This window comes from Drosophila tropicalis, unplaced genomic scaffold, assembly GCF_018151085.1.
Source record: "Drosophila tropicalis isolate 14030-0801.00 unplaced genomic scaffold, ASM1815108v1 contig_4, whole genome shotgun sequence".
Classification (NCBI taxonomy): Eukaryota; Metazoa; Arthropoda; class Insecta; order Diptera; family Drosophilidae; genus Drosophila; species Drosophila tropicalis.
In genome coordinates, this window is record NW_027172862.1 from 3,430,302 (window position 1) to 3,451,358 (window position 21,057).

The window sequence follows — 21,057 nt, forward strand, 5'->3', positions numbered from 1 at the left end:
TTGATTTATATGGTTTTGATTTCTTTATGATTATTCTATAATTTGCACATAAATTCAATCAAAAAAAAAAAAAAAAAAAAACACAAAAACAACAAACCAAACAAATAAATTAAAGAAATTTCCCTCGCTTCCGATTGCATTTAACTCACAGGAATTTTATACAAAATATTTGTATGTACTCATGTAGAAATACACATGTTTGTATACATATGTGTATATATGTATGTATATGTATACATACATATATTTATATTATTATAAATTTTTTTTTCGAGATACTCAAAAAGTCAGACAGAGAAGACACCGACGAGCAACTCATATTCTATTTTATGTTCTTGATTTTTATTTTCTTTTTGTTTTCTCGCAAATGTCGAAATGTTTTTGGCGGCGTTGTGATCGTTATTGTTGTTCGTTTATTTTTTGGTTTTGGTATTGTCGTTTTATTTTGCTTTTTCAGCAAGTTTTTGGTGGGGCCCTGCGGCTGTTTTTCACAGTTCCACTATATGAGAGGTTCGGCAAAGAAAAAAATGCGACATATACATACATACATACATAGATGAATGTATGTACATACCTCAGTGGCGGATCCTCAAGGAGTATAACGAGGGAATTTCCTCACCCAAAAACGCGAATTTCACCATTGAAACTGGTTAAACTTAGATATTAAAGAATGCTTTTTATGCCCCTTTGGAATTATAAACTAGATACGCCACTGTATACATACATAATGTACATTTGGCCATCATAGCCTCGACTTTGAAATACCCAGTACATTATTCTATATCTATGCTATTTGTTAGGTGTATAGCCGATTTTCAGAAATGTTTGTTAACATTTAATTATAAATATTTCCAATTTTCGCATTTGTACCAACTTTATATGCCCTTTTATATCTAAGCCTACACGGTATAGTCTGCAAATGTGTGAATGAATGGTACAACTTTTTGAAATTAATGGTAAATTTATTTCGAAGTTTGTAACTGGAAAATATATTTCAATGCAATGGCTGGGATAATTGTGTGTAAAAAGAGGGGAACACAATGGACATGTGAAACGAAAAAGGATAAATGGTTCTAATGGCTAATCATATGCGTATAATTAGTGCCTTAAAATTGAATTGCCTTAGCATTCCCTAGGAAGACAGTCTATGTATGTACATGGGCCTACATGGCGTATGAATGTGTGTGTGTGTGTGTGTGTGTGTGTGTAAATGTGTATGTACATTGTGTACATGCGTCCAATGTGTGGCCCCAAAATGAACGACCTAGTGAGTCAAAATGCTTCCTCATTTTGCAAAGCTGAACACTCTTTTCCATTTAGTTTTTCTCTCTCTGCTTCTCTTCCTCAACTTCGATCAGAATTATACATTTATATGTAAATGTAGACGAATACATACATATGTACATATACATATGTACATACATTTGTATGTAATTCCGTTAAGACAAAGCCGGCCCAAAACCAAACGAGAGTGGCATAACGATTTAGATAGAATAGGATAAGAAAATGAGAGAAAGACAAAGAGAGAGCGAATCGAATAGAAAATAAGAGTGAGAGCGCAAACGTGTGGTAAACGTGGGGCAAACGTGGAACATAAAAACGCGCATCAACCGAGATGGGTGGTTGGGAGGTCGTCGTCGGGTAGCTTTAACTTAAGTTCAATCACCTTTTAGCATTACGTACGTACCACGGATATATGTATATATAACTATTATTTACTTTAATATTGTTATTATTATTATCATTATTAGCACTTAAACAAAAGTTTTTTTTTTTTATCACCGCTAGATTTCAGACAGGTAGATGAAAGGTGCAACGCATAAAAGTATGCAATAAATTTATCAAATCTGACCTTGATATGTCGCGCGGCTTTGCTCTTTGATTATTATGTGCACACATGTGCGTGTGTGTGCGTAAGCTTGTGAGTGTTTTTGTGTCTGTGTGGATTGGGTGAAATAAATGCAAAAACTGGGTCGGTGTGTTTTTTAGTATGTAAGAAGTAGTCTATGTAAATACGTCCGTCCGTCAGTCCGTGTGACTGTTTGTATGTACATTTGTAATTAATTATTTAATCCACGAAAGCATAAATATTCATATTATTTTTAGAACAGACAGCCACACACACAGAAAATAAAAGAACAAAAAAAAAAAAAAAAAATGAGAGAGCAGAACCGTTGCGATTGTCAAATTTATTAATACAAATTTCACCATTGCCATTGCCTTTTTCTTTCTTGCTCTCACATGGACATGAACACGAGTCACAAACACACACAAACATACACAGGCACCCACAGACAATGCTGATGATGATGATGATGATGATGCTGTATGACTGTTACGTTACAGTTACATACATGGATTTCGCTATATATACACAGTTATGTACATATATATTTTGGTTGGAGATGTTTTTAAAATTTGTTTTTTTTTTCTTTTTATTTGCCAACCGTTTATTAATTAAATAGTTATAAAGAACATCCCTTCGGATACTCTACACACTCACATACATACAAAGAAAAAAAAAACCCCGTTTTTACTTAAATTAGGATTTTAATTATATCTGTATTTACATTCGCGCACACACACACACACAGACACGCACATTCACATGTATTGACATGGATTAAAAGGACATGCCAATAGCCTTACGAGCTTCTTTTTATTTAAACACAAATCTCACTCACAAAAATCTTTTAGATATATCGTTCGTTTACGTGAACTCTGCTTTTATCTGTTTCTCTGGTTTTTCCTTCCAAATTCTCAAGGGAATCTTTTCGCACTCGCACTCTCCATCTCTATCTCTACCTCTCTCTCTCTCTTTCTTCCTCCCGCACACGGCTTTTATTAATCGGCAGTTAAGGATGCACACAAACACGAACACAATTACTCTTTATGCAATATTTATATTACAATTATTTTCGTTTAGATTGTTAATGTAAATCGTTTGATTCTGTCGCACATCCATATTGTCAGAAAAAAGAAATTTTATATATTTTCACTCTATTTTCTGTGAGCTATCGATAATATATCGAACGAACGGAACAACGCGAACCGGTTCGATCAAATATTTTAATTTTTTCCTAATTATCGGTGCAGCGTTATCGTAATCGACATTGTCGGAGCAAAGTTATCGGTACAAAGTTATCGTAGTCGGAACTATCGGAGCAAATGTTATCGTAGTCGACATTATCGGAGCAAAGTTATCGTAGTCGACATTATCAGAGCAAAGTGATCGTTATCGCCGTTATCGGAACAAAGATATCGTTTTCGAAAAATACCAAAAGACGCAAAAATACCAGAAGTTCGAAAGCAGGTTTCGAAAGCAAAGTTCGAAAAAAAATCAGAATTTCAACAGACACAAGTGAGTGAGCGTGTAACATAAATTGCATTGAAGTTCAAGACAAAGTCTTTTTTAAAAATACAGTTATTGTAACCGATTAAAGTAAAAGTAAGTACAAAGCATAAACAATTAGTTTAAATAATTTAAAAAAATATGTTAATTTGATTGTCATTGCCGGTAAATAATCAGATATTTCTGTGTGAGTGTGATGACGGTTATATAAGAATGAACAATCTGGTTAGCCGGCAACAAATGGCTTCTGGAATTTTCTTTAAAGAATGATCTATGGAATGAATAAAATCCAATTATCTAGTTAATATAATTTCAATTTACGAGCCTCAACAAAGAATGTTTTATATAATTAAAGGTGCAATTTCTAAAAAATCTCTCCCCTACATACACACACACACACACACTAATGCAGTCGTAGGGGGCTCGCACATGTTTTCAGACATTGGCCGGCAAATCAGAAATTAATTTCACATTTCTTTTAACCAATTGCAAATGAGAATTTAAAAATTTTACATCATCAGCCTCATGGTGGGTCAACATTTGAGGCAATGAAGGCTTTCATAACCATTTTGTATCTATATTGAAGATTACATAAATGATTTTTTTTCTGGAACACTCGACTTGATGCTTCTTTAACCTCGAACAAATCGTCACTTATCAGTGATGGGTCAATGGGGGGTAGGGCGCTGTGTTAAAGAGAGGTAAGGTAGGTGGGTAGAAAGAACACTGAATATTTTAGGTAACTAAGTCTTTTGTATGTTCTAATTGGAATTCGTATTGGAATTGTGCATAAGAACAGTGAGTGAGAAAAGATTTTGTGCTTCTTAGTATAAGTATAATTGTAATCCAGGGAAAAACATGCACCCTTTATACCCTGCTTTTAATTCACAGGGTGTATATGTATGTGGGGAGGTCTTTAAAGAATTTAAGACACGTGCAGCACAAATTGCCTCCAATTGGCAGTGTCTCAATGGGAACGGTTTCTCAAGACTAAGGCTTAAACTGGTCTAATTAGCATATAGGTTAAGAGTAAAGAGCAAAGGCTGCATATATCCCAGATTTTAATTTAAATTTCATTCCTATTCCTGAATCAGTTGGATCCAATTTCCACTGTACTTTGATCCCTAACCAAAAAAAAATAAAGTTGCTTATCAAAGTGATGAGGGGTGGGAGACTACTTTGGTTGTCAGTTTTTGTGAGCACTTGTTTTAATTGGATTTGTTTTTCCGTTTAGATGTTCCGTCTACCAGTTTCACTTGCTCGTTCATCCATTAGTCGGCAGTTGGCTTTGTCCAACCGCGGCTATGCCAAGGATGTGAAATTCGGTCCCGAAGTGAGGGCCATGATGTTGCAGGGTGTCGATGTGCTTGCCGATGCTGTGGCTGTGACTATGGGACCAAAGGGCCGTAATGTCATCATTGAGCAATCTTGGGGTTCACCCAAAATCACCAAGGATGGCGTCACAGTAGCCAAGTCCATTGAGCTGAAGGATAAATTCCAGAATATTGGTGCCAAATTGGTTCAGGATGTGGCCAACAACACCAACGAGGAGGCTGGTGATGGTACCACCACAGCAACAGTCTTGGCTCGCGCCATTGCCAAGGAGGGCTTTGAGAAGATCTCGAAGGGTGCCAATCCTGTGGAGATTCGTCGCGGTGTCATGCTTGCAGTCGAGACAGTCAAGGACAATCTGAAGACAATGTCACGCCCAGTGAACACACCCGAAGAAATCGCCCAGGTGGCCACAATTTCGGCTAACGGCGACCAAGCTATTGGTAATCTCATCAGCGAGGCCATGAAGAAGGTCGGACGCGATGGCGTCATCACTGTCAAGGATGGCAAGACCCTCAACGATGAGCTGGAGGTGATCGAAGGCATGAAATTCGATCGTGGTTACATTTCACCATACTTCATCAACTCGTCGAAGGGCGCCAAGGTGGAATTCCAGGATGCTTTGCTTCTGTTGTCGGAGAAGAAGATCTCGTCGGTGCAGAGCATCATTCCGGCTCTTGAGCTGGCCAATGCACAGCGCAAGCCATTGGTTATCATTGCCGAGGACATTGATGGTGAGGCTCTAAGCACTTTGGTGGTGAACCGTCTGAAGATCGGTCTCCAGGTGGCCGCAGTCAAGGCTCCCGGCTTTGGTGACAACCGTAAATCGACTCTCACCGATATGGCTATTGCATCGGGTGGTATTGTCTTTGGTGATGATGCCGATCTGGTTAAACTAGAGGATGTGAAGGTCAGTGATCTGGGTCAGGTGGGTGAAGTTGTCATTACCAAGGATGACACTCTCCTGCTGAAGGGCAAGGGCAAGAAGGAGGATGTCACGCGTCGCGTTGATCAAATCAAGGATCAAATCTCAGACACTACATCCGAATACGAGAAGGAGAAACTGCAGGAGCGTCTTGCCCGCTTGGCTTCCGGTGTGGCTCTATTGCGCGTCGGTGGTTCCAGTGAGGTGGAGGTCAACGAGAAGAAGGATCGCGTCCACGATGCCCTGAATGCCACCCGTGCTGCGGTCGAGGAAGGCATTGTTCCCGGCGGTGGCACTGCTCTGCTCCGTTGCATTGAGAAATTGGACAGTGTTGGCACTCAGAACGAGGATCAGGTAAGGATATAAGGCAAAGACAGGTGGACAATCTTTTAATCCTTTTTCTTGCAGAACTTGGGCGTTGAAATTGTGCGTCGTGCCCTTCGCATGCCATGCATGACAATCGCCAAGAATGCCGGAGTCGATGGTGCCATGGTGGTGGCCAAGGTGGAGACTCAAGCCGGTGATTTCGGTTACGATGCTCTCAAGGGTGAATACGGTAATCTCATCGAGAAGGGCATCATCGATCCCACCAAAGTGGTGCGCACAGCCATTACAGATGCCTCTGGTGTTGCTTCCCTGCTGACCACCGCGGAGGCTGTTGTCACTGAAATTCCCAAGGACGATGCTGCACCTGGCATGCCCGGCATGGGTGGTATGGGCGGTATGGGAGGCATGGGCGGTATGGGTGGCATGATGTAAAAGGTTCCACCTTTCCGAAAAAAAACTCACATCCCCATCATGCAGGCAGTCATAAGTCCCGTCAGTCATAGTGCAGAAAAACACCAAGAATCAGAGTGAGGAAGGAGAGAGGACCTGGGGCAGGAAAAAGACGACGGGGCGATATATCTCACCAATATCTCTTATTTCGGTGCAGATCCAGCCATTTAGGAGTCACATCTTATCCATACACACACATAAACATTCGTTATTCCTTGATGGAAACATGTTTTTGCTTTGCATTTATCCTTACTTCCTATGGCAACAAACAGAAACCACAAGCACAAAACTCTCGCCAAACAAACAAACAATCCTCGATTGGTTGCTCCGTATCCCCCGCATACCCATCCTCCTCATCCACTCATTCTCCCACCTGATTTGCCGGTTTTCTGCATTAAATGTTTCTTCTTTTTTTTTAACTATTCCTTAAAAAAAAACTATTTTTTACATGTTATATATGTAAAGGTACCGTTAGTTGTAAAAAAAATTTAAAATTAATAAAACAAACAAAAAATGTTAAAAAAAAAAAAAATAAAAATTTTGAAATTGTTTATCGAACCTTTGCAAAGGATCAGGGTTTTGAAGCTGACAAACTCATAATTCTTTGTTTGGAAAGAGTTTTTCGAATTATGTTTCCCGTTTTTTTTTTTTTTAACAAAAACAATTTTAAGTTAAGAAAACAAAAAGTTCAAAAAGTTCTCGGCCTTCAAAGAACAGAGCAATTTTACGATACCCTCTGCAAGGGTATAAAAAACACGCCGTTTGCGGCAAGGATAACTTAATGCAGAATCATCTGAAGTTAATGTTTAAGAAAAAAATCAAAAACTGGAAACCAACCAAGACTACGAAATACGGGAAACTCCAAGTATACTTTATAAATTTGTTCAATGTGACCACTTTACTGTTTACTCTTCCAAATCCATCCTTTTTAGCCATTTCAGATGTCTCACTTCGGTAATACAAATTCAGTTCCTTAAAGGAATATGTTAATGCATATATTAAGGAATTTTCCAGTTCATTCAAAGTTTTCTTTCATAAAACATAAAACATGTGGGAAAAGTGGTTTCTCTTTCTAAAGAACAAGATGCTGGAACAAATTGAACACTTTGGCTAACTTTTTTGGAGAACTAAGGACTGATCTTTATGTTTTTATGTAGTAGCCATTCTAAACCTTAAGCGTTAAATTAAAAAAAAAACAAATGACTATTTAATGTTGTGCTCAAATCTTTATTTGTTGCTTTTACGCTTTTTGTTTTTCGTTTTTCCCTTTTATATTTGTTGTTGTTGTTGTTTTTTTGTATATTAATTATAAATTACATTTAATACAAAAAAAAGAACCTAAATAATGTAACGCTTAGTAAGATGTGTATGTAAAAGAAAGAAACAACTTAGGTATTTCCCTTGGTTTTTTGTTTTACTTGGATCATAATGAAGATGATGATGATGATGATGATGGATGTGATAATGGTTCAGATGATGTCGAGATGGAGCCAAATATTATTCAGGGATTCAGTTGGCTGCCGGCGCCTAGCTGCCCCTACTCCCCCACCCACCCACTCCGTTTCTTTTCACATCTATCTATCTCTCTCACTCCCTGTCTCAGTCTAGCATTTGCGTTTGGGCGTTCGACGCTTGACACGGCAATTATCTACCTTTTTATTGCCCTTGGCAATGGCCAGTAGCTTGACCAGCTTCTTGTGCGAATCACCCACAATCCAGCCATGCTTCTGATATGGCTCACTCTCATCGAAATGCTGTTCCTGCTGCTGTTGTTGTTGGTGTTGTTGGATTTGAAGTTGCTGTTGCTCGGCACGGCTTGAATGATGATGCGGATGATGATGCTCCATTTGCTGATTCCCCTCCATATGCATTGCACCGCCTGACAGATGTTTCCCTTGTTCGCCACCTGCAGCGGCAACATCATCATCAGCATGGGCATCATCCTCTTCATTCAGACGACCGAATTCATCATCACTGGAACTGCTCCAATAGTACAATTGCTTCTCACTGGCCGGACGTTTTCGTCGGGCTGGTGATTGATGATTTGTTTGCGATTTACGTTTGCTTTTCAGATTTTTATTACTGCTGCTGCTGTTGTTGTTATTATTCGTCGTCGTCGTCGTTGGAGTTGCTGTCGGTGCTAAAGGTGCTGGAGTTGTTGTTGCTTTTGCTGCAGCTGTAGCGCTGGATGATCCACTTTTACCAGACTTGCGTGACTTGACCTTCGGATTGCTTGTGCCGGAGCTAGTCGTCGGGTTCGTGGTGGCGGCATTAAAATGATTAACACTTGAACCAAGTTGTTCTTTGGCTCCATCCTCAACCATTTCGTGGCCATGTGGTGAAGGTGGCATCCGCATTTTGCTCGTCTGCTGTTGTCTAGAACTTCGTGTTCTTGTCACCTTTTTCTCCTGCTCCTGCTCCCGTTCACGTTCCTGTTCCAGCAACTGTTCTTCCTCCTCCTCATCCACTTGCTGTTTCTTGCGCCTCCGCGAAACGGAACTCTTCGGATTCTTTTTAGCAGCAGGTGATGATTTGGCCTTTGATTTTGATTTGGCAGGTGCCGGTGGAGGTGGTGGAGTTGGTGGTGCTGGCGATGGTGGGGATGCTATCGCTGGTGTTTGCAATTGATTGTTTTTGCCACGTTGTCGAGAACGAGGAGCTTTTGTTGTTGTTGTCACCTGCTCCACCAGCGGCTGCTCAAGTGGTTTTTGTTCACCTTGCTTTGCTTTTCTTTCATTGCCATTTTTGAGTTTGGCCTTTGCTGTCGTCTTAGCCTGCTTCTTGCCTTTGGGTATTGTCAATGGCAGTGGGTGGGGTGGTGGTTGTGGTGGAGCTGGTTCCATTGGCTCTGGCTGATTTGATGATGTCGCATTGTTGGTTACTTCACTCGTTTTGCGTTTACGTCGCTGCTCTTGTTGCTCCTTCTCCTCGATGAGGGCTATAATGTCCTTGGTGGACAAAAACTCTTCGTACTCGTCGGAACTCCAGGTTTCCACCAACTTCTTGGGACGATTGGTGGCACAGCGTCGTTTGGATTTACGTTGTCCCTCATCGATAAGTTGTTCAATCTCTTCGGGGCTCATGCCCAGTTCTGATTGCAATTTATGGAGATCCTTGCGTGGCTTGCGGGAAGAAGCAGCAACAGCTTGCTTAGGAGCAGGTGGCTGGACAGTTGCAGCTGCAGCTCCAGCAGATTTAGCAGTTGTCTTTTTTTGCTTGGTCACCTTTGTGGCAGCTTTCCTATTGAGATTTCTGGCATTCGGTAATGGTTGACTTGGTGCTGGCATGGATGCAGGGACCATTGGTTGTTGTGGTGCTACCATTGGCTCCAAATGTTGACCAGCACCACTGGCGCCCACTGGTGGCCATCGGTCGTCTACAGCTGAAGTAATTTGATTATCAGTCAGTTTGGTTGTAGATGAAATGGCAGTCGAACCAGCTGATAGTGGTCCTGTTCCGGTTCCTGTTCCCGCACCACCACCACCCCTAAGCTCATCAAATATTTGATCCAAGTTGGCCTGATCCTTGGGCGCTGCTTTATGGATTTTCGCCAAAGGAATTGGTGCGGCCTTAGTGCTACTGGCATGCTTAAAGATGCGACCCATGATCAAGGATTTATTCTCAAATGTCTTGGCCGTGGCGCGACTGGAGGAGCTGCTGCTACTACTGCTACTCTTTCCCTGCAACGTGGCCGATGACGACGACGATGACGAGGATGACGACGACGAGGAGCTTGATGAACTAATCACACGATTCCCCGATTTTGTTGCTTTAACTGGATCCGCACGCTGAATCACCTCAACTTCAACCTCTAGCTCTCCTTCGCCCTCGCCTTCGACATCCTCACAGCTGAGTGTACCGAAATCATAATCATCGCGATCTGAATAGCTTGCCGTTGACACACTATTGTTATCCTCGGTGAGAAGATTAACACTCGTCTTTGGTTTCTGGAAAGTTATGCTCGCCTTCTCCTCCAGCCCGATGTTTTTGAATGGACGCTCTGGTATGATAATCCGTCCAGAGGCGGGCGGCAATGTGGCCGAACTGACCACTCCGGCGGCCGCTTTGATAATGGATGAACCGTGCATTATTGTCTTTGATGATGTGGAACTTTGATGCGGTTCAACTGTGGCCGTGGGTGTCGGTGGTGGTATTGCCATGGCCGTGGGTGTGGCTATCGGTGTCGGTGTGGTGGGCGTTGGTGTTGCCGTGGGAGTGGCCTGCGTTAGCATATATTCTCCGCCGGGCTTCTCACTGCCAGCCAAGGCAATGTCCGCCAGTTCGGTTAATTTGCAAACAGCACGTCCAGATTTTTGTCCCGTCATATCGTTCATATCCTGCAGCTGCAGATGGACGACATTTTCATCGTATCCCTTCATGGCCGCCTTCGTTTTGAATCTTGATGTTGTCGTAGCCGAGAATTGTGAGATGGCCGAATAACTAGGCGAAAGACGATGATGATTTCTAAAAAAGAAATTAGATTGAATAAGAAATCGACATCAACATAATCAAATGGCAAAAGTCTTAGAGCTAAAATGGGGTAACTTTTCCCCTTAAAGTATGCAATATATATATTTATAGACACCTTGTGGGCTACAGAGCAGGTTATGAATACCTTTTCAGCCTATTGCATACTTTAAGGAGCTTAATTTACCCTTTACTTACGTGGGCGTGGCTGCGGGTGGATTACGGAAGAGTTGCTGTATAACCGGTTGATGGCAAACTGTGGCCGCTGGCGGAGCTGCCGGTTGCACCGCCGATGGCATCATTGGTGGTGGCGAAGGTGATGGAGACGGCGATGGCGATGGTGAAGGCGAAGGCGATGCTGGTGGCGGTGGTGGTGGCGGTTTACGGCCGGCACTCACTATAACCGATGTCATGGGCATGGTTGGCATAGACACGGAGGCTGGAGCTGTCCCGGATGCGGGTACGGATGTCGGGACGGACGTTGGATGGGGCGTGGGCATGGGCGTTGGTGTCGGAGTTGTTAGCCGTGGCGTTTCGGCACTTTTCAATATATTGCAACATTCGTAAAAGAGACGCTCGTCGGGATTGAGATTAAGACGCACTGGACTATGCTGATTATCATGAAGACGCAGTGTGGCCTCCGTGATGACATGATGTCTAGGCTCAGATTGTTGCATCATTTGTTGTTGTGGTTGTTGCTGTTGCTGAGGATGTTGCGGTTGCTGCTGCTGCAGTTGGTCCCTAAATCGCTCTCTCTCCGGATAAGGCCTTTGTAAAAGTATCGGGGACATAACCACCGATGCCCGCATCTGTTGAGCCATTGCTGACTTTGGTCTTGGCTGTTCGATGGGTCGCATTTGATTATTATCGCCATCGTCATCGTCAGCATCTGGCCGCTGTGGACTTGAGGGCGCCGTTTGCGATTGCAAATACTCTTGCTCCGATACCTTGGACACATGGGCCAGTGTCATATTGTGCTTGGCCAGCGATGTCGAGGTGAAAAAGTCCTTGCCACATAGCTTACAACCGTATTTCTGGGCATCGAGTTCACTGCGCTGTGTCCGTTTCTTGGGACGTCGCGTCAGCAGGACACTGCGGCGCCTGCGTCGGCGACGTCCGCGTCCACCGCGACCCAAATCCTGGGAATAACTGGTGTACACGCTCATCTCATCATCCAAGTCCATATCGAGTATTTCGGTATTGGTATTATCATCGCACATGGAACCAAAATTGGAGTGATCATCATTTAGATTCGGTGCACTGCGCACACTCATCGAGGTGGCCGGACGATAAGGATCTTGATCCTGATCCTGCTCCTGATCGAACTCATCGTTGGCAAATTCGAAATCCTCATTGGTTGTGGCGGACATGATTTTCTCATTGACATTTTTGGCTATCTCTGTGAGATAATTATCATCCTCCTGCTCGTGGGAAGCCATTGGAGTGGCGGCAGGTGCCCCACCAACAGGCGGTGCTCCACCACCACCAGTTCCACCGCCTGATTGTAAATCCTCATTGTAGCCACCTGCTGTAGGTGGCTCCTTGTGTATATTCTTGTTTAGGCGTGGATCACGGCTATAGGTTGGCGGTGCTGCTGTCACTGCTGGAACTGGTGGCTCTTTGGTCAGTATGCTTGGCCTTAGAATGCAAGTGGCCGCCGCCGCCACTGGTGGAGCTGTTGCTGCTGCTGCAAGTGCCGGTGTCGGTGGTGCAGATGATGTTTCTTTAGCTGTTGCTGCTGGCAAAGCAGCTGCATCCTTAGCCTCCTTTGCCTCCTTAGCCTGCAATTGCTTCTCGATGCCAATGGAAAAGGATTCGAGTGAGGATTTCAATTTACTAATCGACTCGGTTGTCTTGGCTCCCCGTGGGGCGGTTGCTGGTTGACGGCGATAGTAACAACTCTGCCGACGCTTCGGTGGTCTTCCTGGGGTCGCAGGGGTGGTGCTAGTAATCATCTCTGTCGACTCCTTGTTATCCTTGCCTGCTGCCTGCTGTTGCTTGGCATTGATTGTAGCTGCATTTCTCTTGGTGCTGGACATGAGTAACATTCCAGTTATAAGCAAATCCTCGCTCTTCTCGTAGGCCAGATTCTCCAGCTTCTTGAGATTATCACGTCGTGCGTTGTCGATCTTAAAGCTTTCGAGCAATTGATCCGCCACAATGGCGGCCAATTCATTTTTCCGTCTCCGTCGTTGCTTCTTCTTCTGAACGGTGGGAGTGGGAGCGGCCGTTGTTGTGGCCGTAGGAACGGGACTAGCTATCGGTTTCGATTCAGGCTCCGCCTCCGGTTCCGACATCTCAACTGGCGCCTGAGGTTGACCTGATGTGTTTATGGCTGGCGTTGGTTGCGTCTGTTCTTGGGCAAGACTATGGAATCCTGAAGAGGTGTTGTTGTTATTGGAATTTAGATTGCTGCTATGCTCCTCAATAAGTATACTGCTGCAATTGGTCTCTGCTGCCGGAGGGGGCGTGGCCAGGGGACGAGTTGGTGCCACAGAAATGACAGAGACAGCCACCGAGGGAGCAGAAACACATGGAGTAGGCGAAGCAGGCGGACTAGGAGAAGCAGGAGGAGGAAGAGGAGATGCTGTTTGACGAGCAGGAACAGGAGAGGACGGAGTGGAAGTCGGGCAATTGACTGGAGGCGCAGCAGGTAGTGGTGGTGGTGGTGGTGATGGTGTAGGAGAACTCGGCGGAGGTGGCAGAGAAGGCGGAGGAGGAGGAGGTGATGGAGATTGGGGTGTACTCGCATCAAAGGTTATTGGTGGGGAAAACGGAGCTGGTGACAGGAGACGTGGCGGTGAAATGGCAAACGCTGGCTGAGCAGATGCTTCATCGGCTCTATGACCTGCTATGCAAGAGTTATCTTCGTCTTTATTGCACACAATTGCTTGTACAGGAGCTGCGGCAGACATGTCCTCAGTGGTTTTGCTTTGGATTTCTGTCTCACCATTGATTGAAGGTATCATTTGAATAGCCGCTGCTGGAGAAAGCAGCATATGAGATTGATGTTGAGGAGGAATAGGAGTTGGCTCAACGATTGATGGCAGCGTCATCGGCATTAGCACGGGCATTGGAACTGGAACGTGCACGGGCTGGAGAACTGGTTTGGACTGAATCTCTTCGTCATCTGCCATCAGGAGAAGAGAACGACAATCAATAGTCTTGGAGCGCATTGAACGTTTCTTTGGTGATAGTTTCTGTGGAGCAGCTGCTCCTCCTTCCAGCTGCTGCTGACCTCCCTTTGCCTTTGCCTTTTTGTACGAGTTTCTCTCCTCTCCATCTAGGACCGGGGCAACATCATCATCATCCTGGGGTAGGCTGGCCTGTACGGCCAAAATCACGGAATTAATGGCATCATCAATATGATTATTGATCACTTCATCCATTCGGGGACATGTCTTCATTTGTCCGCCTTTTCCACTCGCATCCTTTTTACCCCCTATTCCTCCAGTGGTTGTCGCTGTGGTCGCCCCCACCGCACCAATCGTTGTTGGCTCTGCGCTGGAGCGTTTCTTGCCCATGGTTTTCAATGGAGTTGGCGGCGTTGTAGCCGCTGGTGGCATCGTTGGATTAGCACCACCAATCGATGCCGCACTAGGATTACGCACTTGTGGTATCTTGAGCAGATCCAAATTCGAATAATAGCTTTGAGTGCTTTGAGCGGGAGGCGGTGGTAGAGGGGGAGGAGGAGCAAGAGCCAAAGGATCTACCAGAGATGGGGGCTGCTGATATAGTTGCTGCTGTTGTGGCGCGGGAGGATGGGCTAGAGATGGCGGTGGTGGCGGAGGGTTAGGATGGGGAGGAGCTGGCGAAAATTTCCTTTTGGTTTTTTGAGACAAATCCAATGGTTCCATATTATCCAGGTTGTCCAAATTTAGTAAATTTCTTGCCTCAAAGCCACAAATGGTCTGACGTCTTGATGGCATTCCACTTGCTCGATGCTGATGAGGATCTACCATTTCGGTTGGGGCTTTGGAATGGGCAGCATCAGCACCACGTTGATGGCTTAAATTCAATGGCTGTGCCGAGTCCATCATATAGATGGTGGGTTGTGTCTGACTATGCATTTGCGGATTCATATTAACCGGCATAAACAATGGCAATTTGGGCAACATCTTGACGGGCACCGCCACCGGCACTGGCACGGGCAAGGGCATTGGAATGGGCACTGCAACAGGCAAAGGCACACCCGGCACAATTCCTCCTGCAGCAGCAGCAGATGGTTGTGGTGGCATTTGTGGCATGGGCAGAGATGCCACCACTGGCAATGGCAATGGCAATGAAGGAACTGCAATGGGCTTGGTCAGTTTTGGTGGTGGCGGTGGTGCTGCTGTTTGTGGTGGCGTTGGCGTTGGTGGCGTTAATTGCTCCATAGGATATTGCTTAAGGGATCCCAACGATGGATGTGGTACTGGTACTGATGGTGGTACTGGTGGTGCTGATGCTGGTGGAGCCACCACCATTTGTTTGGATGCTGCCTTAGTGGGTGTACGTCGGGTAATGACCATGAGATTGGGAATTGGCACGGGAATGGGTAGAATTGGAGCAACTGCATCCACTTTTGGTGGTAATTTCTCAGCAGGAGGTAAAGCTGGAGCCGGTGGTGGTACTGGAACAGCTGCTGGAGCCACAACTGGAATTGGAAGTGAAACTGGTTTAGTTGGCGCAATCGTTGTTGGAGCAATTGGCGCAACTGCAGCAGCGATTGGTGGTGCTTTTGGCGGTTTTGTCTCTACAAGCGGACTAGGGCTCCTCCTTGTGTTGGTGGTAGTGTTACAGTTGGTGGTGCTTGTGGTGCTCGTATCCACTTTGATAATACGCCTAGAAATGGCCTTGCGTTTTGGTGTCTTTGGCTGTAGCTGTGGCTCCTTGTCTCCACTAGCTATAGCTAGTGGTGGCGCCTTGTCTCCCCCTGTGGTGTGCGTGGGCATCTCAGTCTTAAGCTTCTCCTCCAGCTTACCAGTTAACATGGCAATGCAATCGCTAATCCTCTTACTTCGTTTTGGATATGGCGGATTGGCAGTCGTTGGTGCGGATTGTGGCTTAATTGCTGCTGGAGCGGAAACGGGAGCTGGTGTGGTCGGCGGTGTGGGCATCAATTGCTTACTGAGTGTGGGTGAAACAGGAGATGGTGTAACTAATGCAGCGGCTGTTAAAGACGGCGTCGCCGGGGCAGCAGCAGCAGGAGCAGAAGCAGGTGCTGGTGGTGGTGGAGTCTCTGACTTTGCCTTTTCCTTAACCTTTACCTCCAGCGTGGGCAACTCATCTTTGGCAGTGATTGGCTTTTCCATCATTGGATTGGTTTCTTGTGATGAGGATGCTGCTGCCGTTACTTTCATCTTTTGTGGTCGTAATTGTCGCTGATGTTGATGTTGAGGAATATGTTGTGACATTGCACGAGAGGATCGGGTATTCCGGAGACTTGATTGATGATTGAGAATCTTTTTGATTGTGCTGCTGCTGCTGGTACTCGATTTGGTTTTCTTTTTGGCCTTGTTATCCATTGGAAAGATCTTCTTACAGACACGCTTGGCGGGCAAATTCTCCAACATTTTGCGTATGGATTCGGCTGCAATGAGATGATTGCATGAAGATGTAGTAGATGTGGATGTGGATGAATCATCAATGGGATCAGTGGTTAATAATAACTCACCATCGCTTGGCCTTTGGCGTGGCGACGATTGATTCAATTTCATCTTGGATGAACTTGAACCACTTTCCTCTCCACCATCAGCTTCGGCATCCGCATCGGCTTCGACGTCCGCATCTGCTTCGCCTTCGACGTCATCGTCGCCATCATCATCGCCATCATCAGCCATGAGGGCTTCGACTTTTTGCTTCTTTTTTGCCGACGAAGACAAATGATGACGTATGAGTTTCCTGCTACAAGGACGACGCTTCTTGGTGCCACAATAATAGCGATATTTTCGCTTTTTGGCCAATGACCAGATATAATCACCGGAACAGTCCAGCATATGGCGATAGAGATCCATAAGGCCGCTGCATTTGCGGCCACATTTCGTACAGGTTGAGGATGAAGAAATGGATGACGTTGAGGTGGATGCGGCGGATGCAGATGCGATGGACGATGGCGATTGTTTCTGTTGTTGTTGTTGCTGCTGCTGGAGTTGTTGCTGATCTTCAGTTAATGGCGTTGGTGTCGATGATGATACCTCAAATGATGAACGCGATGATGAGGACAAAGAGGTCGTCTCCTCTTCCTGCTGCTGCTGCTGATGATGCGTCTCCTGCTTATGAATGCAGTTACTCTCACGCGCATAACGACTTAACGCCCTTTTGGGTATAAATAAATGACGTAGGAGATTCCCTGCCAGCAGTTCCCTGCCAACAACTTCATAGTGTGTGGCATATATATGCGAATGGCGGAAAGTTTTGTGCTCCTCCAATGATTTACGTTGCTCAAATTTGGCTCCACAGCAAATGCATAGATAGAGACGTGGACGTGCACATTCCCCGCTTAAAACCAATGAGGATGATGATGATGCGACACCACTTGAGGAGAATTTCTTCAGTGAATTATGCTGCAGTTGAAGCATCGAGAGAAAACTTTCATCGGCAAACGTTTGACTATGCGGTGAAGCCATTAATTGATGATGATGCAATTGATCCTCTTGATCTTGATTAAAGCCATCATTCTCATTCTCGCACTTGATGATGGCCTGCTCATTCTGCTCCAGAATTATGTGCGGTAACAGACGATGATCCAATATAAGATTAAGTTGCTCCAGAAGTAAACGCTGCTCCATTAGCTTCTGATCCACCCTGATCTGTGGTTGTGCATGGCTTTGGGATTGGTAATGGTTATATGGTTGTAGCTGTCGTCCTCCTCCTCCTCCTACAGCATCATCGTTTTCGTTGTTATCATCATATTTTTGTCGCATTGTCATTTGTGTCCACATATCGAGCTTGGAGAGATCACGCTGGCCAAGAAATGTGAGTGGTTTAAGTTTCTTCACTAGACGTCCACCCTCATTGATTAGGGTGAATTTCTTAACATAATCCCATTTCCATTTCCAGCTGTGCTTTGTATGAGGACGGCGACGAAATTTGGCCAATGGTGGCAACTCGGCATTGGCACCAAATTGCTCGGCAGTCAGTAGAGTTGGATAGGAGGCAGCTGCACCAGGATTCAATTGGCTGGCACTATGTAGACGAAACAATTCCGTTGTTGAAGTGGCGCTGGAGCTGCAGGTGGATGTGGAGTTGGTGTTGATGTTGGCGGAACTAAATTGTAAACGCCCATCGAGATAATTTTGTAGATTATGCCGAACATTATGGACCACATCCTTGTAGAAATTCTCATCAAACATTTGATTGGAGGAATTTGAAGTGCTGGTGGTGGTGGTGCTGCTGATGCTGTTGGTGGTGCTAGTGATGCCACCGCCGGTGCTGGGCAAACGGAAAATGGCATCTGTTATATTGGTTGTATGTACTTCCAATGACAAGGATAATGATGAATTGGAAAGAGATGGCAATAGTTTTTGAGCCATACGACTGCTGCTACGCGACTTGGTCGCAGCTCCACCAGTTCCAGCTACAGTTGCTGCCCCAACAGCTCCTCCTCCTCCTGCTCCTGTCTGCTCTCTATTCCTTTGACTTGGCAAACGATTCTGGGTGAGACCCAAACGATTTAGCATCGGCTCATCGCCACCCATAAGTCCCAATCTCTTGAACTCAGATTGCTCCAGACCACACCCAGTTGTTGTGGTTGTTGGTGGTGGTGCAGGTGGTCTGGCGTGGATATCCTGGAGCTGATCATGCTGCTGTTGCATATGTGTAAGCAATTGATCGGCATCTTGAAAACGCCAACGACACAATTGACAGGCGAAATATTTATCCGCATGACCATCCATTAGATGATGAAATAACTCATCCAACTGCGGAACTGTTAGGCAGATCTGTTTGGATGAGGAGGAGCTGTTGCTGCCGCTGCTACTGGTGGTAGTGCCATTAGCATTGGGGCCATGATTGCCCTGATGCTCTTTGCAATAATGACAACCGGGAAAACCATTGGCGGGATTTGTGGATCTCGATGATGTCGATGGAGTTGATCCTGTGGAGCGTCCACTGCAACGTCTCTCCTGGCGTTCAGTATGGAATTTCTCCATATGCTTTGCCTGGAGCTTGCCGGAAGCGAACTTCTTATCACAGTACAAACACAAGATTTTAATCGATGGCAATGAGAAGGTGGTGGAGCTGCTGGTAACGTTGGAGGAGGAGATGGAGCAACTGGCAGTGGATGGATCCCTTACCACTCCACTTCGCCTTCGTCGTTGCTCATCATTCATTATTTGTTGTAATTTCTCCATGAGGCGTGGCAAACGTTCCAATGGGAGACTACATATAAGAGATGGCACCAATGTTCGCTTTGTCTCCTCCTGTTCCCGCTCCTGCTCCTCCATATCCTGCTCCTCCTCCATTTCACGCTCCCTCTCTTTATCCCTATCCTTTTTAATCTGTTGTTGTTGTTGCTGCTGCTGTTGTCTTCTCTTTCTAGCTGTTGGAGGCGGTGTAGCTTCAGTTGGTCCAATTGGATTCTTCCCATTGACCTGCTGTTGCTGTTGTTGTTGTTGCTGCTGCTCCTCATTCGCTGACAATTTGAAGCCACGGCGCAGACCAAAGCGCGACATGGTCTTCATGTGGAAGCCACTAGGTTATCCAAATTCGAATCAAAAAAAAAAAAAAAAACAAACAAAACAACAAACAAAAAACAACACAGAACTTCTGCAGATAGAAAAAGAGAGAGAAGAATATATATAATTCATTCGTTTCTTTAAGTTATTTATTTATTTGTTGTTGTTGACATTTTAGAAGAATAAAACAAAAGCCACAAACAAACACACATACACGCACTCATATGCACACACACACGCAGACACACACAGATAAATTATACAATAAATTTAGTTAAAAATTTTCTAGTATTTTTATTTACCGGAGTTTTGTTTGGTTTTTGTTTTTATTATTGCCTAGGCCGCCTTTTTTGTTAAGGTTTTTGTTTGTTGTTATTATTTTAATTATTCTTATTATTAATATTGTTGTTGTTTGTTTGTTGCTGCTGCCTAAAGTTTTATTGCACTTTTTTCTTTTCTTCTTTTTTTGTGTTTTTTGTTCGGTTTTTTTTTTTTGTTGTTTGTTTTATATAAACTTTAGTTTAGTCAGTTCACTCCACCCCGCAGCACCAGCAAGCCAAAAATGTTTAATTTGTTTATTCTCTGACATTTTCATTGTTGTTGTTGCTGTTGTTCGTTTTTCGTTATACTTTTTAAATATTGTTGTTGTTTTCGTTTTGTTTTTACGCGTGTGTAAATTTTATTATTTGTATTTGTATGTTTTTTTTTAATATATATTTTTTTTTTTTCTTCCACCCTAACAACTGCTTTAGGAGGTATCTAATGTTTAGCCCAAATCGATGCGTGCGTAGAGAGCTGCGACGGCAACGGCAACAGAGGCAGAGACGGTGGCAGGGGTTCGGGCAGAGCCAGTGGCACAAGGAAAGGCAGGGGCTGGTGGCAGGACAATGTGCGGGGTGGTGTTGGTGTTGTATGAACGATTTTTCTCTTGCACAAGAAGCAGCAGCAGCAGCAGCGTTTGCTTATCCATTTTCTTTTCATTTATTTCTTTCTCTCGCTCGCTCTCTCTTTCTCCCTCTCTCTCGCTCGCTCGCAGGGCGCGCTGGCTGTCTCTCTCTCTATCTATCTATCTTGTGTGTGTTTCGTTTTTTTTTCTCCTTTTTTTGTATTTTTCTTGTTCACACGTTGCTGATCAAAAAGAGGCGTGTTGTCAACGCATCTAGACCATTGATCGTTTTTGGATTATTTCTTTAATAAATTGTTTAGAAAAATGTTTAATTTCACTATTTAAACTTAACTCTATTTCTATCGTATTTTGTTCACGCACACATATTTAGTTGCCGAGCTAAATATGTGTGAATGTATGTGTGTATGTGTGTGTGTGTGTGTTTTTCTTATAGTGTAGAAAAGGGGCACGAATCCGAATCCAGTTCCGAATTTGCTATTTGAATAATTTATCGTCTGTCTATCGATATTATATTATTTACGGTCATACTGCGAGTCACATAAGTTAGATTTATGTCATTTTTGTAACGAAAAAGGAATCAAAGGAGATTGGATTAAAGGTGGATTCCTGGAGAACCTTACGGTTTTGCCTGACAATGACT

The 21,057-nt window shown here is 44.4% G+C and overlaps 2 protein-coding genes across 3 annotated transcripts; one reads left to right on the forward strand and one right to left on the reverse strand.

The window, feature by feature from the left end:
* The first annotated feature begins 3,308 nt into the window (after positions 1 to 3,308).
* On the forward strand, positions 3,309 to 6,944 carry Hsp60A (Heat shock protein 60A). The gene is made up of 3 exons (XM_068285057.1): positions 3,309 to 3,448; positions 4,587 to 5,963; positions 6,018 to 6,944. Exons 2-3 carry the CDS (start codon positions 4,587 to 4,589, stop codon positions 6,366 to 6,368), a joined length of 1,728 nt encoding a protein of 575 aa, XP_068141158.1. The 5' UTR covers positions 3,309 to 3,448; the 3' UTR covers positions 6,369 to 6,944.
* Positions 6,945 to 7,592: 648 nt separating this feature from the next.
* On the reverse strand, positions 7,593 to 20,811 carry LOC137573124 (mucin-2). 2 transcript variants are annotated; one of them, XM_068284972.1, is made up of 4 exons: positions 19,813 to 20,810; positions 16,510 to 19,601; positions 11,052 to 16,425; positions 7,593 to 10,850 (listed from the first exon to the last, which is right to left on the reverse strand). In XM_068284972.1, the coding sequence occupies exons 2-4, from the start codon at positions 19,514 to 19,516 to the stop codon at positions 7,991 to 7,993; spliced, it is 11,241 nt and encodes a 3,746-aa protein (XP_068141073.1). In that variant the 5' UTR covers positions 19,517 to 19,601; positions 19,813 to 20,810; the 3' UTR covers positions 7,593 to 7,990. The 2 variants fall into 2 exon arrangements, with proteins under 2 accessions (XP_068141073.1, XP_068141072.1); XM_068284971.1 differs by having other exon boundaries at positions 11,052 to 19,601; positions 19,813 to 20,811.
* Positions 20,812 to 21,057: the final 246 nt, after the last annotated feature.